General features: G+C 41.9%; 1 protein-coding gene across 2 annotated transcripts in view; it reads left to right on the top strand.

Moving 5' to 3' along the window:
* Positions 1 to 22,845, top strand: part of LOC146706600 (septin-7-like) — a 58,258-nt gene that overhangs the window by 13,558 nt on the left and 21,855 nt on the right. For both annotated transcript variants that reach the window (XM_085464807.1, XM_085464806.1), the window contains exons 3-5: positions 11,572 to 11,678; positions 18,813 to 18,913; positions 19,019 to 19,153. In XM_085464807.1, coding sequence (XP_085320933.1) covers positions 11,572 to 11,678; positions 18,813 to 18,913; positions 19,019 to 19,153 — 343 coding nt within the window. The remainder of the gene's footprint in view (positions 1 to 11,571; positions 11,679 to 18,812; positions 18,914 to 19,018; positions 19,154 to 22,845) is intronic.

Genomic DNA, 22,845 nt, shown 5'->3' with positions numbered 1-22,845 from the left:
CTTTTTGTCCAGCTGGCAGATTGAATAGGAACTCCTGGAAAGCTTAGCAAGATCCAGCGCCAGTGCAGAGAGCTGAACAGAGCTAGGAGTCAGACGCGAACTGAGGAGAGCTCAGAGGAGAGGGGAAGCGATGCCTGTTTCACGCTGCTTCTGATGCCTAACAAGGCCACTACTTACCAGCATCGCTCCTCTGCTTTCCCAGAGCTGCTCAGGAGGAGAGCACATCAAAAGCCCTTTAAGAGTCTGAACTCAGGAGTGGCGAAGTTTGATATGAGCTAACGTAGATGGGTTTAAAAGCTTCCCACAACAAAGTTCTCCACATTCTCAGGTCGCAGCTTTCTCGCATGGTTTCAGCTGCTTATAATAGGAATCCATGAAGGAAATTAAGTCACTTGTTACTAGTGGTCAGTGGCAGCGACTGAAGCAGATGGATGAGCCTGAATCTCTTTAACAGATCAAAAGCAGTATCTGCCTCACTGATCCGCATCGTAAAACTGTTTGCCTGTGTGTCCTGCTGTCTCTGCCTTTGTTGTTGTGTTCCTCTAAGCCTGTGTGTGTAGTAACGCTGTGCAGTACGCGTGTCCAGATAAGACCGTCTGCAGGCTTTGGATTGACCGCCTTGCCTACTGACCTTGCAGAAGGCAGTGGTTGAAAGACAGCTTTGGGCCGGTTAATCTGCTGGCTTAACCAGATGCATTGATAGACACTAAACACGCACACATTCACTCACACAATAATGATGTTAACTCTTATTAAGAACCCATTTATTCATGCAATTTACCAAAAAGACAGTCATGTGGAAATGATGCACTGTCCTGCAGGTTCAGGTCACATGCTTCAGTTTGTGCTCCCGTCAGTCAAATCAAACATTTGGTTTGGTTGTGGCTGTCAGCCGAGGTAATTTTATTATTATTGACACTGCTAAAAGCCTGTAATGTGAAGCAGGTTGAACATGCTTACATGGCTTTGCTAGCCAAACGGCAGCAGTCCAGCTAAGTGGTTATGTGCAGGTAATTATTAACTTGATAGGTCAACCCAAGTTTTCCAGTCTACCTCAAAGCACCTTTATAGGAGAGGCCCAGTGTTTGCAGCATATGACCAGTTACAAATATGGACCAGTCTCCTGGGAGTAGAATGATATATTTTACAAACTAATCTCTAATATTAGCAAAAAAAAATCACAGCGGTCGCTGTGGCCCGAAGTAGAAAGGTATGAGTTTATTGATAGGAAACCCACTGTATCACTATGTTGTCCTCCTTTGTTTTTCATTCCTCTTTCCCCTCACCCACTAACCAGTCACGGCAGATGGCTGCCCCACCCTCAGCCTGGTTCTGCTGAAGTCTCTTCCTGCTAAAAGGGTTTTTTTCCCCACTGTTGTAAAGTACTTTCTCATCATTTCGTTGTTGAGGATTTCTCCCAAACATTGAGATACTGAGAATATAGAGACTAGTATCAAATGTAAACAGTTTAAATAATGTGGGAAGCACTTTAGTTAAATAGAAGTAAATAAATTAAAATGATGAAGTCAGTAGAGACTTGTTCCAACACTGTCATGTTTTCATGGGAAAAGTATAATTGAGCTGTTGTCCCTTTGACATGTTCCTACAGGCACAATTAATCACTATAGCAATGCTTGCATCACACAGTGTATCTGACTGTAGTGCATGCAGGTTTGCTGCACCACTGTTTATTGGCTCAGCAGAATGGAAGTGAGCAACCGTTGGTGGTAACACCTGTGCTTTTCCTGCTCTGACAAGCCAAAGTGATTGCTGGGAAACCCTGTAAAGCACCACACGAAGAAGCAAGACTGAACTATGATGTTGAGGCTTATTTCTTATTTAATTTTGACCTAAAGATTTATTCTGAAATGTCTTGGATTTAAACTAGAGCTGGGCGATAGAACGATAACGATATGTATCGCGATATAACTTTTGCTCGATAGAGAAATTAAGCTATCGCGATAGACCTCGCCGCTCTTGTCCTCTTAAAAAAAAAAAAAAAAAAAAAAAAAAAAAAAGGTCAGCCAATCCAAATTAAGTAGCGCAGAGCCGAACCAATCACAGCCGCAGCGTCACGTCGCGTGCCAAGCCGCACGTGTGTTTGTTTGGGAAGCGGCCAGCAGGTAATGGAGCCAGCGCGTAATGGAGGAAATGAGTGTGCCGACTAGAAAAATCAACCGAGCGTGACCGAAGAGAAAACAGATGATGGTTCCAATGCCGGAGAGATTGTCGAACGGAAGAGCCAAAGAAGTTCCGTAGTGTGAAGGTATTTCGGCTATTTCAAGTCTGACAAAAAACAGAGTAGCGTGCACTGTAAATTGTGCCGAAAGCAAGTCTGGAAATACAATAAACTGGTGCATGAGTCACACTGTGCGCCACGTTATTGTTTCGGTGAAATGAATTTCTACAATACTGTTACTGTTCATTCTACTCTCTGCAGTGTTTAAATGCTTACATATACACACAGTTACTGTCCGTCCACACATACGACTAGGGATGGGTACCGGTGTCCGGTGCCATGATGGCACTGGTTCTGACATAAACGGTAGTATCCAGACCGAAAAGCAGCGCACATTTCGGTGCTTTATTTCGGTGCTTTTTTTTTCCTGAGCTGTGATACACTTCTAGCCAATCATTTTACGTTTCCGAGAATAGTAGGCGGGCCCAGGTACGTACGTTCTTTTAGAGCAAACTCAGCAGCCTGCAACAAGTGCTTTAAGCTGATACTGTGATACTGTCAAAGGAGGTAACACCTCAAATCCGATGAAACACCTGGCGACGCATAGCGTTTTTTTTAAAAGCCCAGAAATGCGCCGTATTTGATAGCTTGCTGCGAGACCTCACACCGAGCACATCTACTGCGGGTGGGTTGCCTGTTATGCAACATCCCCCAAAAACACGAAGAGGAGAGTCCTGGCCCCTAGCCCTGCCAGTGTAGCATAAATGATGACGGATGATGATGGCAGCAGCAGCCGCTCTTCTCTGCGTGAGTAGCTAAATGTTGTTCGTGTGTAATTTACGTTGAGTAGGCTAACCACGTTATTACATTAATGCATGTAAGGTGAACTAGCAAACATCATCATAGCTACATGCGGCTGTCTTCTTGTTTGATGGCAGATACTCCCTTCACCCTGGCCAAAAAGGCTAAAATGACCAAAGAAAAAGTGGAAAACAGTTAAACATGAGAGGTTTAGGACAAAGTTTGTGTTTTTTCCATTGTTTAAGCACTGCTTCCAGCCAAGAGTGATACCATATATGCCCCATAGCTGCAGAAAAGGCTAACATTGTTATCTTTTTACAAAAAACCAGCTGAGCATGAGAGGTTTTTGGACCAATTTTGTGTTCTCTATTCTTTAAGCACCGGTTTGAGCACCGTTTGAGCACCGGCACCGTTTCAAAAGTACCGATTTGGCACCGGTATCGGATAAAACCTAAACGATACCCATCCCTACATACGACTCGGTTCTGCTTCTATGCCCCAGCTTTGTTTACTATTTCCCACCGAGGCTTCTAGACTTCTGATTGGCCAACATTTCTGCACGGTTAGGAATCTAGCGCCACCTGCTGCTTTGGCATGTTCATAGCAGCGTTTTCCTTCATTTCTGCCTTTATGTGTGGACGGGATTATTTTTTAAAACGAAAACGGAAAATCTCCGTTTTCAAAAATACCCGTGTACGTGTGGACGTAGCCTCAGTCTCTGACTGGAAGCGCTAATTCGTCATTCGGCTTTTGTCAGACTAAAGTAACTGTTAAAACTGTTTGAAAAGCTAAGCTATACAACAAGGAGAGATTGAGAATTTCCTTTTAGTTCTCAGTTTATTTGATATTGACAAAAGTTAGTCAGTTTTGTCTGTTCTTCTGTAAAACAAACTAAGATTTATTTTTAGAATTAATATTTTGTTTCTAAGTGGAATTGACAATTTAGTCTGTTTCGTTTGTTCTATTTTGAAACTTAAACGCTTTAGCGGCTGCCTTTTGTGTAGTTTGCAATATTTGCCTTTATTTATCTGAAAAAGTCTCATGTTCCTTAAGTACATCTACCCTGTTGAACTTATTATGGGAAATAAATATTTAAATCAAAACAAGCTGCTGATTATTTCACATTTTACTTGTGAGCAACGGCACATTTAAATCTTACAAATATAGTTATTTGGCTTATATCGTGATAGATATCGTTATCGCCTGAAATGAAAAAAACATATCGTGATATGAAAAAATCTCATATCGCCCAGCTCTAATTTAAACATATAATTGCAGTAATGTATATAATATTCAAACATCCTGCTGTTGAAAATATTTGGAGCCAGAGACTGTATGTAGATGGATTTTGATGTTTGCATTTTGGCCATAGAATACCATTACAGACACCTATGTAATGGTAACATAAGTGTCTAAAGCACTTAGGCACTTGGAATCATTTCTCTAAGTCGTTTTGGGCGTTGCTCCTTAGGCATTTTCCCAAAGAGAGTGCTGGCAAACTCAGTACAAACATTAAGGGGATTTTGTGCTCCATCTGGTCCAGAAATGTCTCTTCCTGTAGTTGGAGGCTGCGGAAAAAGACATAAAATATGAGCTACTTTTTTTCATTCATAGTTCAAATCCAGACAGGGAGTTGAAATGGATGATTAAATTGTACAGGTGTTGCTTTTATTGTGCCTGCACATCATGTAAAATGCATTCAAGGCTACACACAGCTGTGCTTCATGGTTGTAAAGGAGACACCCTGGACTGATGGGTTCTCATAGGTCATACTCGAGGAGCATCAGGCGACAGCTTCAACAGCAAATTCCTCAAGCTTCAAGGTTTCCTGTTTGGCTTTTCAGCCTCACAGGTGTTCGTTTCTTAAAGTCACAGTGTCATATATTTTGGATATCACGGTGCAGTTTACATTTCTCTTGGATTTTTACCAGTACTTCTACTGGTCATCACAGAGGACACAGAAACATGTAGTGAGAAAGGTCCTGCGGTTTCAAGAGTACATGATGGTTCCCTGAAACTCTGCTGTTGTTTCTCTGAGCAGGCTGAAAGTTGCAGAATGATGTCACACTCTCAAGTTCATTTTTTTCCAGCCTGATCTCTGTCCTGGATCTGTGGTTAGTGTAATATGCATTTAGCCAACCGTGTTAGAGCAGGACGGCAGTCTGTTTACAAACCTGCCTCAGCGCCTCTGGGCGCAGCACCCAGTGCATTCACTGCTTGCTACTCTGCGTACGCATGTGTGTTGGTGCGACTGGCTGGGGTCGTGCACATGTGCGTGTTCATGCATGCTCAGTCAAACCACTGCAGGCAGGCCTCGTTTTGCTCATTCTTCCCCTCTGCTGTGCTCCCGTTCCCTCCGTCTCTATTTTGAGACGCACATGCCTGCTGTGACCCAGCACGTGCCGATTCTGTCAGATTTAGTCTTGGGCTCGGTGGATCGCAGCGCTACACGCCCTTTTCTAAATTTAAAATGATGAAATCAGAAGAAAGTGTGCTGCGCCCATTCGCTGCAGTCAGACTGGGTGCTGACACGGTTTAGTTTGGGCTCTGGATCTCTCAGTCTGCTAAACTTGCAGATCTTTATCATTTGCCAATACACTGACCTTTTCCCCTGTTTGTCCCCCTGTTACAGTTAGTCCCGCTGAGCCTCACGAGTGACTGCAGTTTTCCAACTCTCCTCATATGCCTGTCTGTCTGGCTGTTCTTTCCTTTACACCACTATGTTTCCCAGATATCCCGTTTTCACACTTTCTGGTTGAGGCCTCGCACATGTCTGTTAGAGGTGTATGCGTGTTTGTGCTGTGTGTTAGTTAGCAGGCCTGTCAGGATGTTAGGAGGCCAGCTGCAGCCTCAGGGCAGAATGAGAGAAGCTGAGATCCAAAGAGAGAAAGAGGAGGAGGAATGTCAGGAATCCCATGGGAAAGCCACTCTGACCATTTGTGTGTTTGTTTGTTTTTGTCTCTCTAGCAGTCCAGCCTGCCTTAACTCAGTGAACACATGTTTAATATGCAGGCCTTTTAGTAAGTACATTAATCCTGTAGAGTGCTACTGTGCACTCTGCAGGTATGCCAGTGGTACCTGGGCAATAAATGTTCAAATCATCAGTCAATAAATTACCCCGTGAATGAGTCCAAAAACCTGGAAATAAGTTCAGGATTTTGGAGTCCCGGTGCCTCCCCTTGAAGTCTTAGATATTGCTGGATATTCAGCATCATCAGGCACAGCCACTCACCAGTGGTGGAGGTTAGAGCAGGGCGATATGGCCAAAAATATTTATCACGATATATATTTGAAAATTTGCGATAACGATATAACCGACGATATAATTGATGCGAGACAAAATACAACTCCACAACATTACTAGCGCAAAAAGACAACCTTCCATTTATTTTCACTTAAACAAGAAGCTGGTTTTTATGTACATTAAAGCTTTATAAAAATGTAACAGTGCAAATGCAAATTCCTTGCTGAAAGTTTAACCAAAAGGCATTTCCAGTAGAAATGGGCTGACATATCCTGAGCATAACCATGTATAATATCCACTGAAGTTAAAAAGAGGTGCTTTGCAACATTAAACTGCAGTGTGCAGTACGCATTTTTCGGACCATAAGGTGCACAGGATTATAAGGCACATTAAGCGAAACAAAGCAGTCAGATAAATCAAACTTGATTAAACTCATTCTTCTTGCTTCCTCCACTTCTGTACCATTGATTCATTAATGTTGAATTCTCTGGCAGCTGCTCTATTCCCATGTTGCAGTATATTAATGACTAACCTCGTATTGTGGATGGATTATCTCAGTTGTTCTCCTGACTGAAGTTTGGTCCGTTTACAGCATCCTGCCATGCGATTGCATTTGTCTCTAACTATCAGGAACCTTCACGTTAACTTTTATAAGTGGAAAAGTGTTAGTGTTCGCCCTCCAGCTTCACTGTTTATGTTATGCTAACATAGCTGTGTCGCTAGCGATCACGTAGCACATCATTATATACCAGCTAGCCCAACTTCAGTAACCCTACAAACTTCACTGCTGTTTAGTTTCCTGTCTTCATCTATGTTGGAAGTGATAGCAGAGCTGTACGTTTGATTTTTTTTCAGAAATCTCTCAGTCAGAACATGCTATATCATGCTTAGGTAACTAGCGAAACTAGCGAGCTAACTTCCGCTAGCTTCCTGCTAACTTCTAACTCTGTTAAATGTAATAACTTTTGTTTTCATGGATGCCTGGAAGTTAAACTTTATAGTTACACCTGGTAAAGCAGCAATGCTGATCGTTTTATTAAAGATGAAAGAATTTAGACAGTTTTTAACTCTCAGTGATGCTGCAGTGTTGTTTGACCTGAAGCATATGGAGTTTAGGACCCAGATTACTCCCAGATTTAAGAGCATCTTAGTCCGACAAATACGACAATAACGACGGCCGCTTGCATGTTCTGCAAAAAAATGTGCTTTGTCGTGTATCTGACGGACAAACACCAAATCAGTTCCACATCACTGAAGTTGCACCATTTTTACAAACCAATTCTGGTTCATCTGTTTCACTCAACAATCGGCCATGTGCGTATGAAAACAAAGGCACTGCGCATGCGCGTTTTACTCCCATTCTATCGCGATATTTCATTTTCCTATCGTTGCCTAACATTATACCGGTATTACCGTGAACGGTATAATATGGCCCAGCCCTAGTGGAGGTATTAAATTCATGACTGTGGTGTACTTTGGCAAAGTATGGCCTATGGCATAAATAGACCCACAGACCGTCTCAGTCAGCAACATTACAAAAACTGGCCCCAAAATCAGTAGCAGGATAGTGCCAAGGTAGCAGTCCAGTACTGAGCAACTGGCATTGTAGGGTACTTTACATAATTTACATTTAGGTGTGAGAGTTAAAGATTCTGGTATCACTGAAAAATAAGCAACCTTTAAATGATGCTGGAGGTCGAGATGACAGCAAGGACAGAGAGGAGAAATGGGGCCAACAGGCTGGGCTGGAGAGAGATGGAGAGGAAGAGAAACAGCAGGGAAGAGCTGTGGGGGTCGGCCATCCATCACTGAAGTTTAGGTCACTAATCTATTTACAGAGAGCTGGCACTGCACTTCAACTTGTCATGTGGAACCAATATTTAATTAAAGCTGCACGAGGAAGGCTAATTGGGACGGACCTGCCTTTAGGGGAGGTTTAGGCTGTGGCAGTAACTAAAACAATCAGAAGAATGGAGCTGTCATTTTCAGCTAGTCTTTCACTTCTGCTGTGTACAGCTGACATTTCTGCATGTCATTTGGGAGTGTGTTGGCTTTATTTGATGAGTTTCCTACAATAAAATAGAAAAAAGAAGCAAATATTGCAAATTCTCTCTAAATATTCACTCTTGGCTCTAAATATTGATTCCCTGCAGCTTCGATCCACACACATGGGTGTTGCCCTTAACTTGAATGTGAGTTGAGCCCAGCTGACTTGCAGCTCCCTGCAGTGTTTGCGCTCATCGTTCAAGTGTTTGTGAGGCCTGTTTGGTTTTGTCGAGCCAGCGTGATGTTTGCTGAGGACCCACTGAAATGTTAGCACAGAGTCTCAGCAATTTTAGGTGAGCTGTGTGAAGAGTTCCATCTTTACTTGTGACGCACCTCATTGTCACATCTGCCCCTCAGGCTGGACAGACCACAGACGGAGGCTGCCAGGAAGAGAAACTGAAACCTCTGACCTATGACTTTTTTCTGTCCACAAATGCCAGAGGACACTGCTTTCACACAGGCTGAACAGCCTGATAAAATTGTAGAAAAATTAGTCGGATTGTGTGATACGGAGGGTCAAATATTTGTCTACCTATAACAACTACTGTACGGTGATTCTGCCTCACATTGTCTGGCAGGATGAGTTGAATGGAGTGTCTCATTGTGCAAAACACATGGCAATACTGCTTTATCAGTATCAAGATGTCATTTCAGTGTCATGCATAACAATAACTGTTTAGTTCCTTGTATGAAGTGCATCCGTCACACAATAGGCTCTGGATACGCTGTTTGCACCAAAACATTAGTGCCTGACTAACAAAACCAACTGATGCAATAAAGATTCAACTGAATTCAGAGCTGCAGACCGGCAGCGCTGAGTTCCCAAAGGACATGCATTCTTTTCCACATAATAACACTTTCTCTGTGGCGGTGGGATGCACACACAAAAAGGGACACCAATTTTTTTATTTAGTTATTAACCGAAAACTATAAACACAGAGAATGATTAAAGCAGTTAGTGCAGTGAGTGCACAGACTCCAGCGCTGTCATCTTAAAGTGCAGCTGGTGATGGCATGCTTGCTAGCTTAAAAAAATGTTTCTTCAAATGAGTGAGTTGGGGGTGGTGTAGCAGAGGAAGCTGCAGCAGACAAACTGGATTCCCAACTCGCGTCATTGTCAGAATGTCAATCATAGCTGAGCAAATACACACAGGGGCGACCGTGGGGTTAAGAGGGGGTAAAGAATGCAATCCAGCAAAGCATTACACCCTCTCGGCGTAGCCTGATGATATGCACAGCTGTCCTATGAGCAGTAAGAATGAACCCATGCAGATTTAACCCCCAGCAGGTGGTTTGTTTAGAGGATGAAAGGAGTCATACGAGGGGAAAAAATGATGGAAAACTTTGAGCTGAAACCCTTCATTGGGGTCTGTGGTTTTAAAGCTTCTGACATGTAATGAACACTTGGTTTGTTGTCAACGGTTTGCAAAAAGAAAGTATTTGAATGACACAGGAGCCTGAGACTTTTTACAGCAGACTTTACTTTTAGCGGACGTTACTGGAAAATTGCTTATCAATCAAGAATTACTGGAGCAACATCTGACTCACATTAAAATGGAAATACTCCAGCTTCCTGCTTTCAGGCTGCACACAGATGCTGTATGTAAGAGCTCAGTGGACTGTACTGCACTATACACGGTTTTCTCAGCTGCTCCTTTCAACGCAGATTTAAAGTCAGAGGCAGTAATTCAGCACGCTTTGATAGTGACGTTGATATTCTGTTTGGTCTGTTTAGAACTAGTATTGATATTTGATTTTGTCTTTAAATGGAGTTGAAAATTCAGACCTGTCAGTCTATATAATGACACAGAAACGTGGTATACATTTGGATCAGTTCTCAGTTCTACCCAAAGCATTTTTTTAAATATGTAAATGGTGTGAAAAATACCTATTTCTATACTAATAACATTACATCAGTATTGTTGACCACTCTGTGATTTGTCAAGTAAAAACTGCGTAAACATCTGCTTATTAAACATGAGAAAAGGCCTCTTTGTGCAGCCGCTAGCAATTTTAAATTCGAGTAAAGAGTTTTTTATAGAGGAAAATGGTAAAATGGATTATAGAATACTTTACTTGGATGCTTGGACGTTGGTATGTATATGTGCAGGAAACACTGAAAAAGCACACACATCAATGTCAACACCGGGTAACAGAAAAGTCATAGACATGTTTCCACCTACTTGGAATCACATAAAGACAACAATGCTGGAGCTGAAACATCAGTGAGTTAATTGATTTGGTGGCATGTTTTTAAAGGACAACTTGAGGAAATTCTGTGAGTCACGTGTCTGCTAACTGAAATTTAAGGGTTTCAGATTGTTGGACAACTTAAAAAAGACATTTTATAGGTGTTGCAAGATTACAAGCGTCCTCTGACCTCTATGAACAAAACATCTGGAAAATGATCTGCAGATGGCTAAATAATAACACGCATCGACACATTTTTGCCATTCTTTGTAAACTGGATGTGTTATGGTTTTCTCGTAGCACCTTTAAATTCTCTTACCTGATAGATCTGATTCAGAATTTAAATTTTTGCTCGGTAACCTTTTTTTGTCCAGTACTCTAATCTTGGTCTGTTTCTGATGTGTCCTTTTTGGAAACCCCCTCAAGCTACTGTGTACCCAGCCCAGATTGATGTTTGGCCACAGATTACTCCAGTTTTCAAAGCCTGAAATTGTGTCGTGGGAGTCGGTCAGAGGTCTTGCTGGGACAGGCAGCCCTCCTTCCCTCCAACCAAACACTCCTCCAGTGCCTTTTCATGAGACGCAAGCCAGATGCTCAGCTATTAATCATAGGCCTGTGTGATGGAGAGGGCGAGCATATGCAATGTGTATGTTTGGACTGACTGTGCTCTTTGTCAAGTAAATGTTTGTGCAGCTTCTGTGCCGTCAGTATGGGAGAAGGGAATGGAAAGTTGGCACTGTGAGGACCGAAATAGAGAGATTTATACTTGAAGGACGCACTGAGCGAGGAGGACAGAGGAAGAGTAGATAAACGGGGGGTGGGTGAGAGAGAAAGTCAGCAGGAGATGGAGAGGAAATGTTTTATTCCCTCCATCTGAAAGCTTTTCATGCTGGCAGATCAGTCTCTGACCTTTCCCCTTACAGACAGTGAATCTGCTTTATTATCTGCACTGCATCCATGTCTCTTCAGGCCATCTCAATATTGTGTTCAGTGCATGCACATGCTTTTATACATGCATTATGTAAAGTCCTTTTTGTCATGTGTTCAGCTGGTTGTACTTAGAAAACAGTAAGATTATATAACGTTGCTTAACTTGTGCTTTTGTCCTCAGGTGAGTCTGGTCTCGGGAAATCGACTCTCATCAACTCCCTGTTCCTGACTGACCTCTACTCTAAGGACTACCCTGGCCCCTCCCACAGGATTAAAAAGACTGTTCAAGTGAGCTTTTTCAGCTTTTTGCCCAGTAAATGAATCCTGTGAAGTCTAGGTCACCATTGATGACAAGATCTGTAACCTTAACTATAGATGGCACAACACCACTTTTTTATGACCGATATTATAAATTTGGATATCTGCCGATACCGTTATGAATCCGATATAGTGTATTTTTAATCAATAAAACAGTTTTTTAAATATCTTGCTCCATTTTGTATAAATTCATACTCAAGTTTTAAAAAAACAAAAACACTAAACCTATTCTGTTATACCTGTATGCAAAAAATATACTGCACCCAAAATATTTCATAGTTCAGCAACACTGATCAATCTAATAAACTTAAATCCTCCATCCTCCCTGTTCTGGTATTTTAAAGAGCACTTAGCAGAAATATTAAACAACCTAACTAATAGGGTTGCAAACTCCCAGCAAAAAAAATAAAAACAGGGAACCACCCTCCGCCTCGTGATGCTTTATCGGCGTAATCAACCTTAATTTAATGCACGCGTTATTTTAATAAAATGCACAGAAATCAATTATTTTTCTACAATAATTAAATAGATTAGTATTTAGTATTTATTTATTTATTGTCATTGTCAAGAACAATGAAATTGCGTTTGGGGCTTCCATACAACCCCAAAAAAAGAAGAAAATAATAAATACCCCTTAAAACCCAAGTGTACATATTTAACCCAGTGTGACTCCAATGCAATAAGACAATCCTTAGCAATAATGTTTGTAGAAATTCAGACAAAGACCTGAGAAACATGACAAAATACAACAATGCAACCCATTCAATATTATTGTACTGTGAGATATGATATCAGATATGATAGTTATCTATTTAAGAAAGGGGGGGGGGGCAGGAGGGGGAAGAGAATAAAGATATGATGCACCAATGCAGACCAGTTCATTGCTATTAAGAAGTTGGATATGGTTATTGTCCGTGAGAGGGGGGCAGAGAGTTCAGGAGCCTCACAGCCTGTGGATACAGGCTGTTGGCCAGTCTGGATGTTCTGACTGGCCAACATGATTCAACATCTTTCTTCAACAGAATTGCAGACTGCACAGATGGTACCTTCCCAAAGGAAAAAGTACTATTGCTTACTAGGGTATATTAGACTTAACCGATCATTGATCAGTTTCATGATCGAAGTAGCAGCAGGAGAGGGAGGGAGAGAGGCAGTCGCTCCATATATCGGTTGTTAAGCTTAACGCTGGAATGCTTTACAAACATTCAGAGATGAACTTACACACTTGCTTTACTTCTCTCTGGGATCACTTTCTCGGAGATGAAATGCCGGGTCGGTAGCGAGGCTCCAAATGCTCAACCAGATCGCTGAGAGGTCTCACACGCCACAGCCGCTCTATCATGTGACACATACTGCTCGACGTGCTAAAGTTATGAGCGGAGTTACGCCATGTCACAAGTTTTGTGAGGTGCTTTTGTGATATTTAATGGATCGGATTACATTTTTTTATTTCTCTCAGATATCCGATCCAGTAATTTAGGTTCGTATCGGACCGATACGTAATATTGGATCGGTCCATCCTTAACCTTAACCCCTGTTTCCTTTACACTTTACATCACATGTGATTTCTGGGTTTTGAATTTTGTTTTATAACTAAAGCACATTAAAACAATACTTTTTAACTAAATGTACTTTACTTTCTTTTAAACACAGGGTTAGGTATAACCTAATAACCCATGGTAGTGTTAATTCTCACCCTAACCCTATATGGGTCAGACCTCAGTTGCCATCAGTTCATTTTTAGCTTCAGGTCCAGTGTAGAGATGTTTTGAGTTTTTGTTAATGGTCTCTGTACAACCCCATGTCTTCTTATAGTTGATAGTCATATAAACAAAGGCACTATATGTGCTAAGACTGTGAGATCACCATTCACCTTTTTCCTGCAAGAGTTTGATGCTTGATGTCGATTTCTTCTACGTTCTAAATTCCAGCAGCGACAGCAAATACTGGGATGAGGATTAGGAAACCATGAAATGAACAGATGTCTTACAAGAAAGTGTTGTTTCTCAAGCCAGTTTGAAGGAAAATAACCTTGTTAATGGAGACATTTTAAGTCCTCCCACAGCCGTTACTCAAGGCATTTTGTCATTTACATTCCAGTGTCAGTGATATCTCCTAATATCTAAAAACAAATTCTTCACGTAGTACTCATTCCCTCGGAAAAATGATGATTTCTGGGTGTTAAAAGTAAGCATCAGTGTGACCACACCATATGTTAGGAGCCCCTGAAAGTAATCTCATTCATTCTGGCCAACAAAAAGTGTACTTGAGCGTGAGGGGGAAACTATTTGAATTTGGTAGTTGTTTTGGTGAGCAGTTCAAAGACCCTTGTGGAGCTCGTGGTTAGGTCTCAGTGTTTGCAAACTCGACCTCGGTGTGTGAGGCCAACCTGAACTATAAAGTGTAAAGAAAAAAAGTCAGGTACAGTTAAACTTGATGGAATGCAGGTTGAATGTTCACCTACAAAGTAAAAGTTGTGCCGTTTTGGATGATGTTGAAATTTCCTCAAGAGTTGTTGAAAAGCTCAAATCTCTAATCTGAGCTTAAACACATCCCGTATATGTAGACGTTAGACCAGTTATTAAATCCAAGAGTTGACTTTTTTTTTTGCACCAGCACGTTCAAAGTCTTAACTGGTGTCTTCAGTAAAAAAAAAAAAGAAAAACATGACAGATAAGCACAGGCACTGAAAGGGATGAAGTTTCATGTTTTCTGACAAATTAATTGAGAACATCTGGTCTGGTCATTCTGAAGGCTTTTCTTGCTCCTGCATTATCAGCCAGGTTTGTTAAAATTGACATGTTAGTAGGGATGGAAGGCTAAGAGGGGAGCAGGATTCTGCTGGGGAGGAAGAGAGTATAATGGAAAAGGAGAATGAGAATGCAGGATGGAGGAACTACGAGGCAAACAACAACGCCACTGGACCTAGTTTTGTCCTTTTATGGTAATGGCAAATTGAAGTGGAGGAGGGAGACTGTGTCTGGAGTAAAAGGGGCAAAGGAGAAGCAGTTTGGGAAAGAGGAAAAAGCAGAAGATGGAGATGTGGGACAGTGTGATGAACTAAGACGGAAAGAGATGAGATGGTGGTGGCAGGAGAAGACGGACAGAAGCAACATGGCGATGAGTGAGGAAAAGGTGGAGCTTTGTAAAACTAAAGAGCATATAAACCTCGAGGAGGGTGATGGGGTAGATGTGATGAGGGGAGAGACAAAGAAAAACAGAGGATCAGGGCTGAATTTCCCCCTTGGGTCTGAGAGGGTCAATAGCAGGGCAGGAATGTTCCCATGAAATGTAACACCCTCCCACCCCACCCTCAACCACTACTTAAAAGATGAGAATTCATCTCCACACGCCGCTTTGCACTATAATTCGATTCCCACTACCATATTACTTATGAAGTCTTAAGATTTCCATATAGGTATGTCATAGGGGAAAATTCCATATACTGGGATTAATGTGAACTTAACATTTACAACTCTAAATGGGTGGCTGGCAGCTGAGTGGGTGAGAGAGGTTAAAATGTTAATTGAGACAAGTTAACCGCCGTTTTCGCTTTACCGTCTTTGGACTTTTTTTTTTTAAATCAGTGTAGGTGAACACTATTGTATCATTCCAATGTACGTTAGCTAGCACCATCTGCAGAAGAAAAAGTCCCCATGAAGTGGCAGTTGGTGTAGTTGTGTGAAGCCTTTGGTGGATGATGAAAGTGAAGACAGACAGGAAGTGCATGGGAAGGAATGAAGCAAAAGGTTGGAAAAGTCAGGATTAAAAGCAAACACAGTTGGATAGCAGATGTTTTACTTTGCCAAAGGCACAGACTCGGCAGCATTTTGGAAAATAGGGACCTGTTAACTCACAGTAAGCTAACCGTAAGCCATATATTCCAAGATGGAGAAGGCTAAGGTATCTTTATATCTGACTTTGACTCTGATAGTCGTCCTGGTCACAGAAGGTTTTGCTCTCCAAAACTCGTAACAAATGAGCACATTATGTCAAATGTTGTCTAAATGCAAGGAGGTACGCAAGTCAAGGCTGTGGATCAGGACGGGTATAGACAATCTCTGAACCAGAAAATAGATTTTTGTGCATTTACCATTAAACAATAATTATTAAACTGGACTTAAGTTGATGTTGACTTTTAGCCTTTGGCAAATTTTAATGCTTTATAATGCCAAGTTACTCATTCCTTTTTTTTAGTTCAATGCAGCATGGAGTGCAGCTAGAGATAACCAACCAAATTTATCTGGCAAAACGGAGATGACTGAGTGCCAAAGATGTCCAAATATAATCTCAAGTTAAACTTATGTCTCTGAACCTAAAATAACAATGTTGTTCCATTCAGACCGAGGTGCATAGAGGTGCCTTATGTTATAGAGCAGGGGTGGGCAATTCCAGGCCCCAGGGGCCGGTGTTCTGCAGGTTTTAGATCTCACCTTGGGTCAACACACCTGAATCACATGATTAGTTCGTTACCAGGCCTCTGGAGAACTTCAGGACATGTTGAGGAGCTAATTTAGCCATTTAAATCAGCTGTGTTGGTTCGGGGGACACATCTAAAACCTGCAGGGACACCCGCCCTCGAGGCCTGGAGTTGCCCACCCCTGTTATAGAGGAAGTAGTTTTTTGTAGGAAGTCACTGATACGTCACACCGAATTTAGTCAAGACGGTGCTATTCATAAAATATGGCAGGATGATCCAGTCACTTTTTACACTTATTAGAAAACAGACCTGAGATCTGTGAGTCCTTGGGTCAGCTCTCAGTCTCTTGAGTAAACCCATTTAAACCTCTGCATTTTATGTATGAAGTCAAAGGCAGACTCGCAGTAAGATACAGACTTCAGATCTGAAATCTGTATGTTCCAGTATCAACACTATTTTGGGTTTGCAATGCATCTATAATACATACTATAGTCTGGGAAACTGAACAAACTCTGAGATGGTTTGCTATTTCAAATTAAAGTAAGTAAAAATCTCAGTATCTACACTTCTAAATCTGTCCTGTATTCTTTACAAACTGACAATCGTTCAGTCAAAGCGCTGTGTATTTTCAGCTTCTTTTCTTTAAAGTTTGCAGACTCTTTTCATTTCCTCATTAGGTTTAAATTTCTCCACTGCATCAATTTGAAAGTCCTGTTCATTTTGTGACGTTCGATTGTACTGCACACTTGATCCAGACGACGCACCAAGGCGGTGCTAAATTTACTCTGTTTTGACGAGACTGAAAACATTAAGAACCTTTTGCTTCAAGCTTTCTCTCACTCTATTGCGCTCATCATACCTCATGTGAGCCCCATGAGCGCAACGTGGGCAAGCAGGCTCTCCTCCAAGCAGCAGTTAGTGTGCATACGTTGGAAAGGAGCCGCTGTGGTCTGAGGCTGAGGGGGAGAGACCGGGTCAGAGTATTTATATTGCAGAACAATCTCCCATGTTTTGTCGCTTGCTCACATTCCCCACAGATCAGATTTCTTTTAAATGATGGTGTTGAGGCCGACGGCATTTTTGAGGTTTTCTCCCAATCTGTTTTTCTTCACAGAAACAGTGGAAATGGCAGATTTGGTTTTGAGAAGGGCTGACATGTCATGCGCAAACACTTACAATACAGACACAGATTTAACACACATGCCTGGCTGCACAATTAAGGTCAGATGTGTAAAAAATATATATATATTTATGTATATATGGTCAGCTGTAAAGCCAGACAGATTATCTGAAGGTTTGTGGAAGCTAAAGAATGTTTGTGTTACAGTGAGAGGGCTGTAGTTTGACTTAAAGGGGCGATCCTAAAATAACTACATGGTCCTGTGAAACTATGCGACGAAGTGGGGGAACAGCTGGCGAGCTTCAGGAAATGGATGGATCTCTGGGACTGAATGGGGAACGTATGTGACTGCAGACTATGATGAACAGTTTGCAGTGATGGCTTCACTTTTTGGCATATGTAATTAAACATTAAATTAAAATCAGCTGCATTGAGTGAACACCCAAACTCAGTGTGCATACATGGCTGTTGTGTAAAAAGGCTTTCATACAGTGACATATGCACTCATGGCATGCTAGAGTGGATGTAAAGATGGGAGAAGAAAAGTCTAAACGCCTTTATCATCTGCTGGACTCTCCAGTATGTGTAATAAATATTATTTCTATCATAAAATCACCTTTTGGCTCAGCTTAAAAATACCCCCATGCTCTATTTTTAACCATGTTTAACTATTAAGACAAATGGGAACTCTGCTGTATTTGTTTTACTTTACATTTATTGACAGGATTCACTAAGTCACATTCAGTGGCAGATCAGCTGACGTAAGTGACACACACAGCCTATTGGCAAATCGCACATTGGGTGCTCTGTTTAAGTTGGTTTAGAATGCCAACGTGTGCTGGGCAGTTGCCGAACTCTGAGCTCCCCTTTAAACTGTGCGCAAACCTTAGAGTTGCAGTTTCATTGAGGTGCTGTTTTCAATGGAACTGATACCATGCACAGTAAGGAATTTGAGTGTAGTAAAGTTCAGGCACACTTCAAGGACCAGTTTAGCTGTAATCAGCTGATCTCGATGCCAGCACATAGAAGCTGAAGGCTCAGATGGTACATTTTTACACATTCTTTTGACACTACTCTTCATGTTCAGCATGCCCACAGTTGTTGCGTATGTGCAAGCCTCTTTACAACCCATCATCACCCAGGTCCTTTCACGCCGTATCTCGCTGAACCACTGTCATAATCTGCTGTCACTGATGTCTGTTTTGTTCTGTGCTGGGTCGTGCAGCTGCTCTCATTGCCTCCATGGAAATCGAACTCTTCTTTGGAAGACAGTGGTTTTGACTTAAGTTGACACACACACACACACACACACACACACAGTGCTGAGAGGAAGGAAAAGAACTTCACTCGTATTGTACACACACTCAACCAGCAGATCGGTTTCGGCTGTGTGGGAGGACCTGCTGTGCAGTGTATGTAGTCCAACATGTGTGGGCAGATACATGCTGTCAAATTATATTTTGAAAGTGTGAAGTTATTGCAGCTAATGGAAACACTTTATAAATACTGTAAGGCAAGGCTGAGATCCCAAGAGTTCTGAAGGGTGTGAATGTTTGTGTTTCAGGTGGAACAGAGTAAAGTTTTGATAAAGGAGGGAGGAGTCCAACTAACCCTAACCATCGTGGACACACCAGGGTTTGGCGATGCAGTCGACAACAGCAACTGGTGAGGATTGCCCACGAAGACATGCACAATTTGATTCTACCAAGCAATCATATGCTCTTTGTTGTACAGTGCACTCTCTCTGACATCATCTTTCCATGTTCCCAGCTGGCAGCCTGTCATTAATTACATTGACAGCAAATGCGAGGACTTCCTGAATGCTGAGTCGAGGGTCAACCGCAGGTCCATGCCGGACAACAGAGTCCACTGCTGTCTATATTTTATAGCACCATCTGGACACGGGTGGGTGCTGCATAAGATGATATAATAAGATGCAGATGTAATTAAGAGACATGAAATGTTCGAAAGGTGGCAGTGATGCTGTCTGCATATAACTGGAAAGGATGTACTTGAGTGTCTGTCTGTCTCATAAAAGAGGAGCCTGCCAGCCAGTATTTGTGACCCACATACAAACCAGTTCTGCTCATGCTCAGTAGAGTTTCCTGATCTCCATCACTGAATCACTCAGAGTGGAGACTCGCAGCAGCTCCCAGGAACAGCACTTTCAACTCAGACGTGCCATACTGTCTTACGTTAGCGTCCGTGTGTGTGCGCGCACCTCTCAGGCTTTGGCGATGGATCTAAACCTGCAGAGTTGATTGGCATGCAGTGTGTTTAAAATAACACTAATTTGTTAAATATTTCAGCAGCCCAAAGCATAAAATGTGTGAAACATGTTGCTGTCTGTGAATGTCAAAACACACTCTGACATTTTCTGATCATTTTAGCTCAGCTTTAAGTGCCTCCATGATGCACCTTAACTGCATTGAGGCAGTGACAAAGACAGGAAACCTGTCTATGAAAATAAACAGTCTTCAATCGATCATCCAGCAAAGTCGGGCTCACTTGTCAGATCAGCTGCAATTTGTGCCATCCTACATCAGCTGAAGGCTCAGCGGATTCCCTTCTAGACATCAGATGGGCAAGTCTCACATGGGTTTTTATGTTGAGGCTGCTTTACCTGTTGTTTTAGTTGTTCAGCAAGCAATTTAGAACCCAACTTCACCTCAGGACCACATTTCACATGGTTTCTGTCTAAATCAGTGTCATATTATTATCATTAATGCCAGCTCTATTCTGTGCTGGGGCCTTCCTGCTACTGTATCCTTTGGTTTTACAGTTATACAGAAGGAAGGATATGGAGGCCCCACAACACATGTTCCAGGTATAATTTACTCCCGACAGAAATGACAATCTTTCTTGAATTATGAGAAAAGCACACAAGCAGTTGAAAAGTTCATTAAATGTTAAATAAGCCGGTCTTATCTCTCCCCTTAAAGTGTAATCATGCACAAAACGGTCTGTTCAGGTATTCTGTTCCTGCTGCCTCCAACATAAAGAAAACGGTGGATGCTTTATGCTTTTCTCCTAACCATCGAGAAACAAGCATTAGTACATGGTTGAGCAAACGACAGGTCATCCTGCAACTGGAGACGCACATTTTGGTTTTCTTTGTTAAACAACTGCTGCAGTTTGTTTATCATCAATAACAGATCAGATTTTAACATGTGAATTTTACAACATAAATGGTTCTGCCACACCACAGCTTCTTGTATTCTTTGAGCAGTGTTCTAAGTTTAAAGTCAGAGACAAGTCAGTAAATTGTCCACTTCACTGAGAAGATGCATCACTTAATTACGCTTTTACTGTCACCCCAGAGGAATCTGCCTACATTTCCAGCAGACTCTTTACCACTTTTAAATGATCTGCAACAAGCTCCAGAAGGCCCGTTTCCACACTGCTGCCTCCAAAAGTCACTCACATGTGGCTGTAAAATGTGAAATCCTATAAATCCTGCTTTAGAAGTAAACTGCATACTTATTTCCAGACCTGTCCTCTCTGTGATGTTTTAGTTCCCCGGAGTAACTACAAGAGTTCTGACAGTGAGTCCAGCTTTCTGTAGACAAAGTGCCGCTCATGCTGGTTTGATTAATCGGTGTCAGTGTGTGGGAGATTTCGGATTTTGACTTCACAGAAATGCCCTTCGAGTCTCCTGCTCTAACCAGACACTCTGACTCCAGTGTTATCTGGGGCTGCCTTCACTCCAGCTCTCCTCTGGTGCAGCAGCATTATATCCAAAGCTGTCCTCACTCGCTGAGCCGCCCAGCAGCTGTTTTGCTGGCCTCTTTCATGGGACAACTAATTCAACTCAACACGCAGCAAAAAGCATTTGCAGATATATAAAGTGCTTTCATGTAGACAGTGGTAATCCATTGAGCTGGCAGAATAATAACTGTATTATAGTTTTGAATGCAATGCTAAACTTATTGTGTGCGATTCTATTTTACGTTGAATAGTTTTCCCCAGAAAGGTTAAACTACATAATGAGCCTTTAACCTGCACATTATACAGGGGGCTATTTAGTATTATACTCCATTAATTTACTATCAGTCCACTGGAACACTGATGTAGTGGGCTGACAGCTAACATTGTAAACAAACTGAGAGAGAAAAGGAAAAATTAATGATTACTGCATTCACGACAGACCCTCAATGTTTGTGATGTGATTAGGAATTTCACATAAGGTATTTCCCAGCTATATTTTGGAAAGGGGGCCTCAGAAGGATCAAGGTTATGGACTCTGTAGCATGAGGAGTGGATTCTAATGGTCACCTTGAATGCATTTCTACTGTGGTAGCCTGGAAGCATTTGGCTTCTCTATTTTAATCTGACTTCTATTGTATGTCATGTACATTGTACAAGAACTATTACAACAGTGTTTATATTGTATACTTAAATGTAAAATGACAACAAAGTAGACTCTGAAGCCATCGCAGTGTTTGTTTTGTTGTCCTCATGAGAGGATTGTATTGGACTCTGTTGTTCCGGTCAGTTGTTGGCAGTACTGAGTAGTGGACTTGCTTTCTAAGTAAGTGTTTTCTGGTGTTGCTCACTGAGGAAGAGTAGAGGCTGCAGCAGAGAGGACAAGTGCACATCCTTTAGGATTTTGGCTGAAAATTTGTCCAACATCTCTAACACAAGTCACTGCACCGGCAACTGAGAGTGTCGAGGACGGTCGCCATTTTGAATTTACATTCAGAAAATGGCAAAAAAACAAGAAAATCTTCCACTCCAACAGCTGATAATACAAATGTGGTTTGTTCTGTTAGGACTGACTGTGTGCCCGCACAGCTTGGCATTCAGAGGTGAAGACCCTGTGGCTCCCTGACAGTCACTTGCGGTGGGCTACATGTATTGTACAGTTTTGTGTGGCCCTCTGCTGGTGACCCACTGAACTGCTCTGAACTAAAGAGGCACACTGTGGTATTTTCTTTAGATTCAGTCTTGTGAGTTGATTCCTCATTCATGTGGTGAGTCACGCAGCCAAATACAGCTGCTGACCCACTTAAAATAATGTAATGCTATTCAACCACAGCTTCATGAACTGACACATCAGCCCCAATGAACTGTATATAATTTACAGGGAGTGCAGAATTATTAGGCAAGTTGTATTTTTGAGGAATAATTTTATTATTGAACAACAACCATGTTCTCAATGAACCCAAAAAACTCATTAATATCAAAGCTGAATGTTTTTGGAAGTAGTTTTTAGTTTTTAGTTTTAGCTATTTTAGGGGGATATCTGTGTGTGCAGGTGACTATTACTGTGCATAATTATTAGGCAACTTAACAAAAAACCATTCTATCTCCCTCGGGAATTTTCTGCCGTTTACATCTGCGCTGTTTACATTCCACCAGATGCTAATGCTAAGCTAGCGTTAGCACAATTGAGCAGCAGCATCAATAACAGCCTGGTAGCACACCCGGACAGTGTCTTTATTGCGGCTGGGGATTTTAACCACGCGGACCTGAAATCTGTACTTCACAATTTCCACCGTAATGTGAAGTGTGCTACCAGAGGAGATAGAACGTTGGACCAGGTGTACACCAACATGGCGAATGCGTACAGAGCCCAGGCTTATCCCCACCTGGGT

This window comes from Copadichromis virginalis, linkage group LG7 (assembly GCF_057382275.1).
Source record: "Copadichromis virginalis isolate Kocher_CV1m ecotype Utaka linkage group LG7, C_Virginalis_male_GT1.1, whole genome shotgun sequence".
NCBI classification, from domain to species: domain Eukaryota; kingdom Metazoa; phylum Chordata; class Actinopteri; order Cichliformes; family Cichlidae; genus Copadichromis; species Copadichromis virginalis.
Note: the sequence above shows the minus strand (reverse complement) of the source record. Positions and strands in the feature narration are given on the sequence as shown.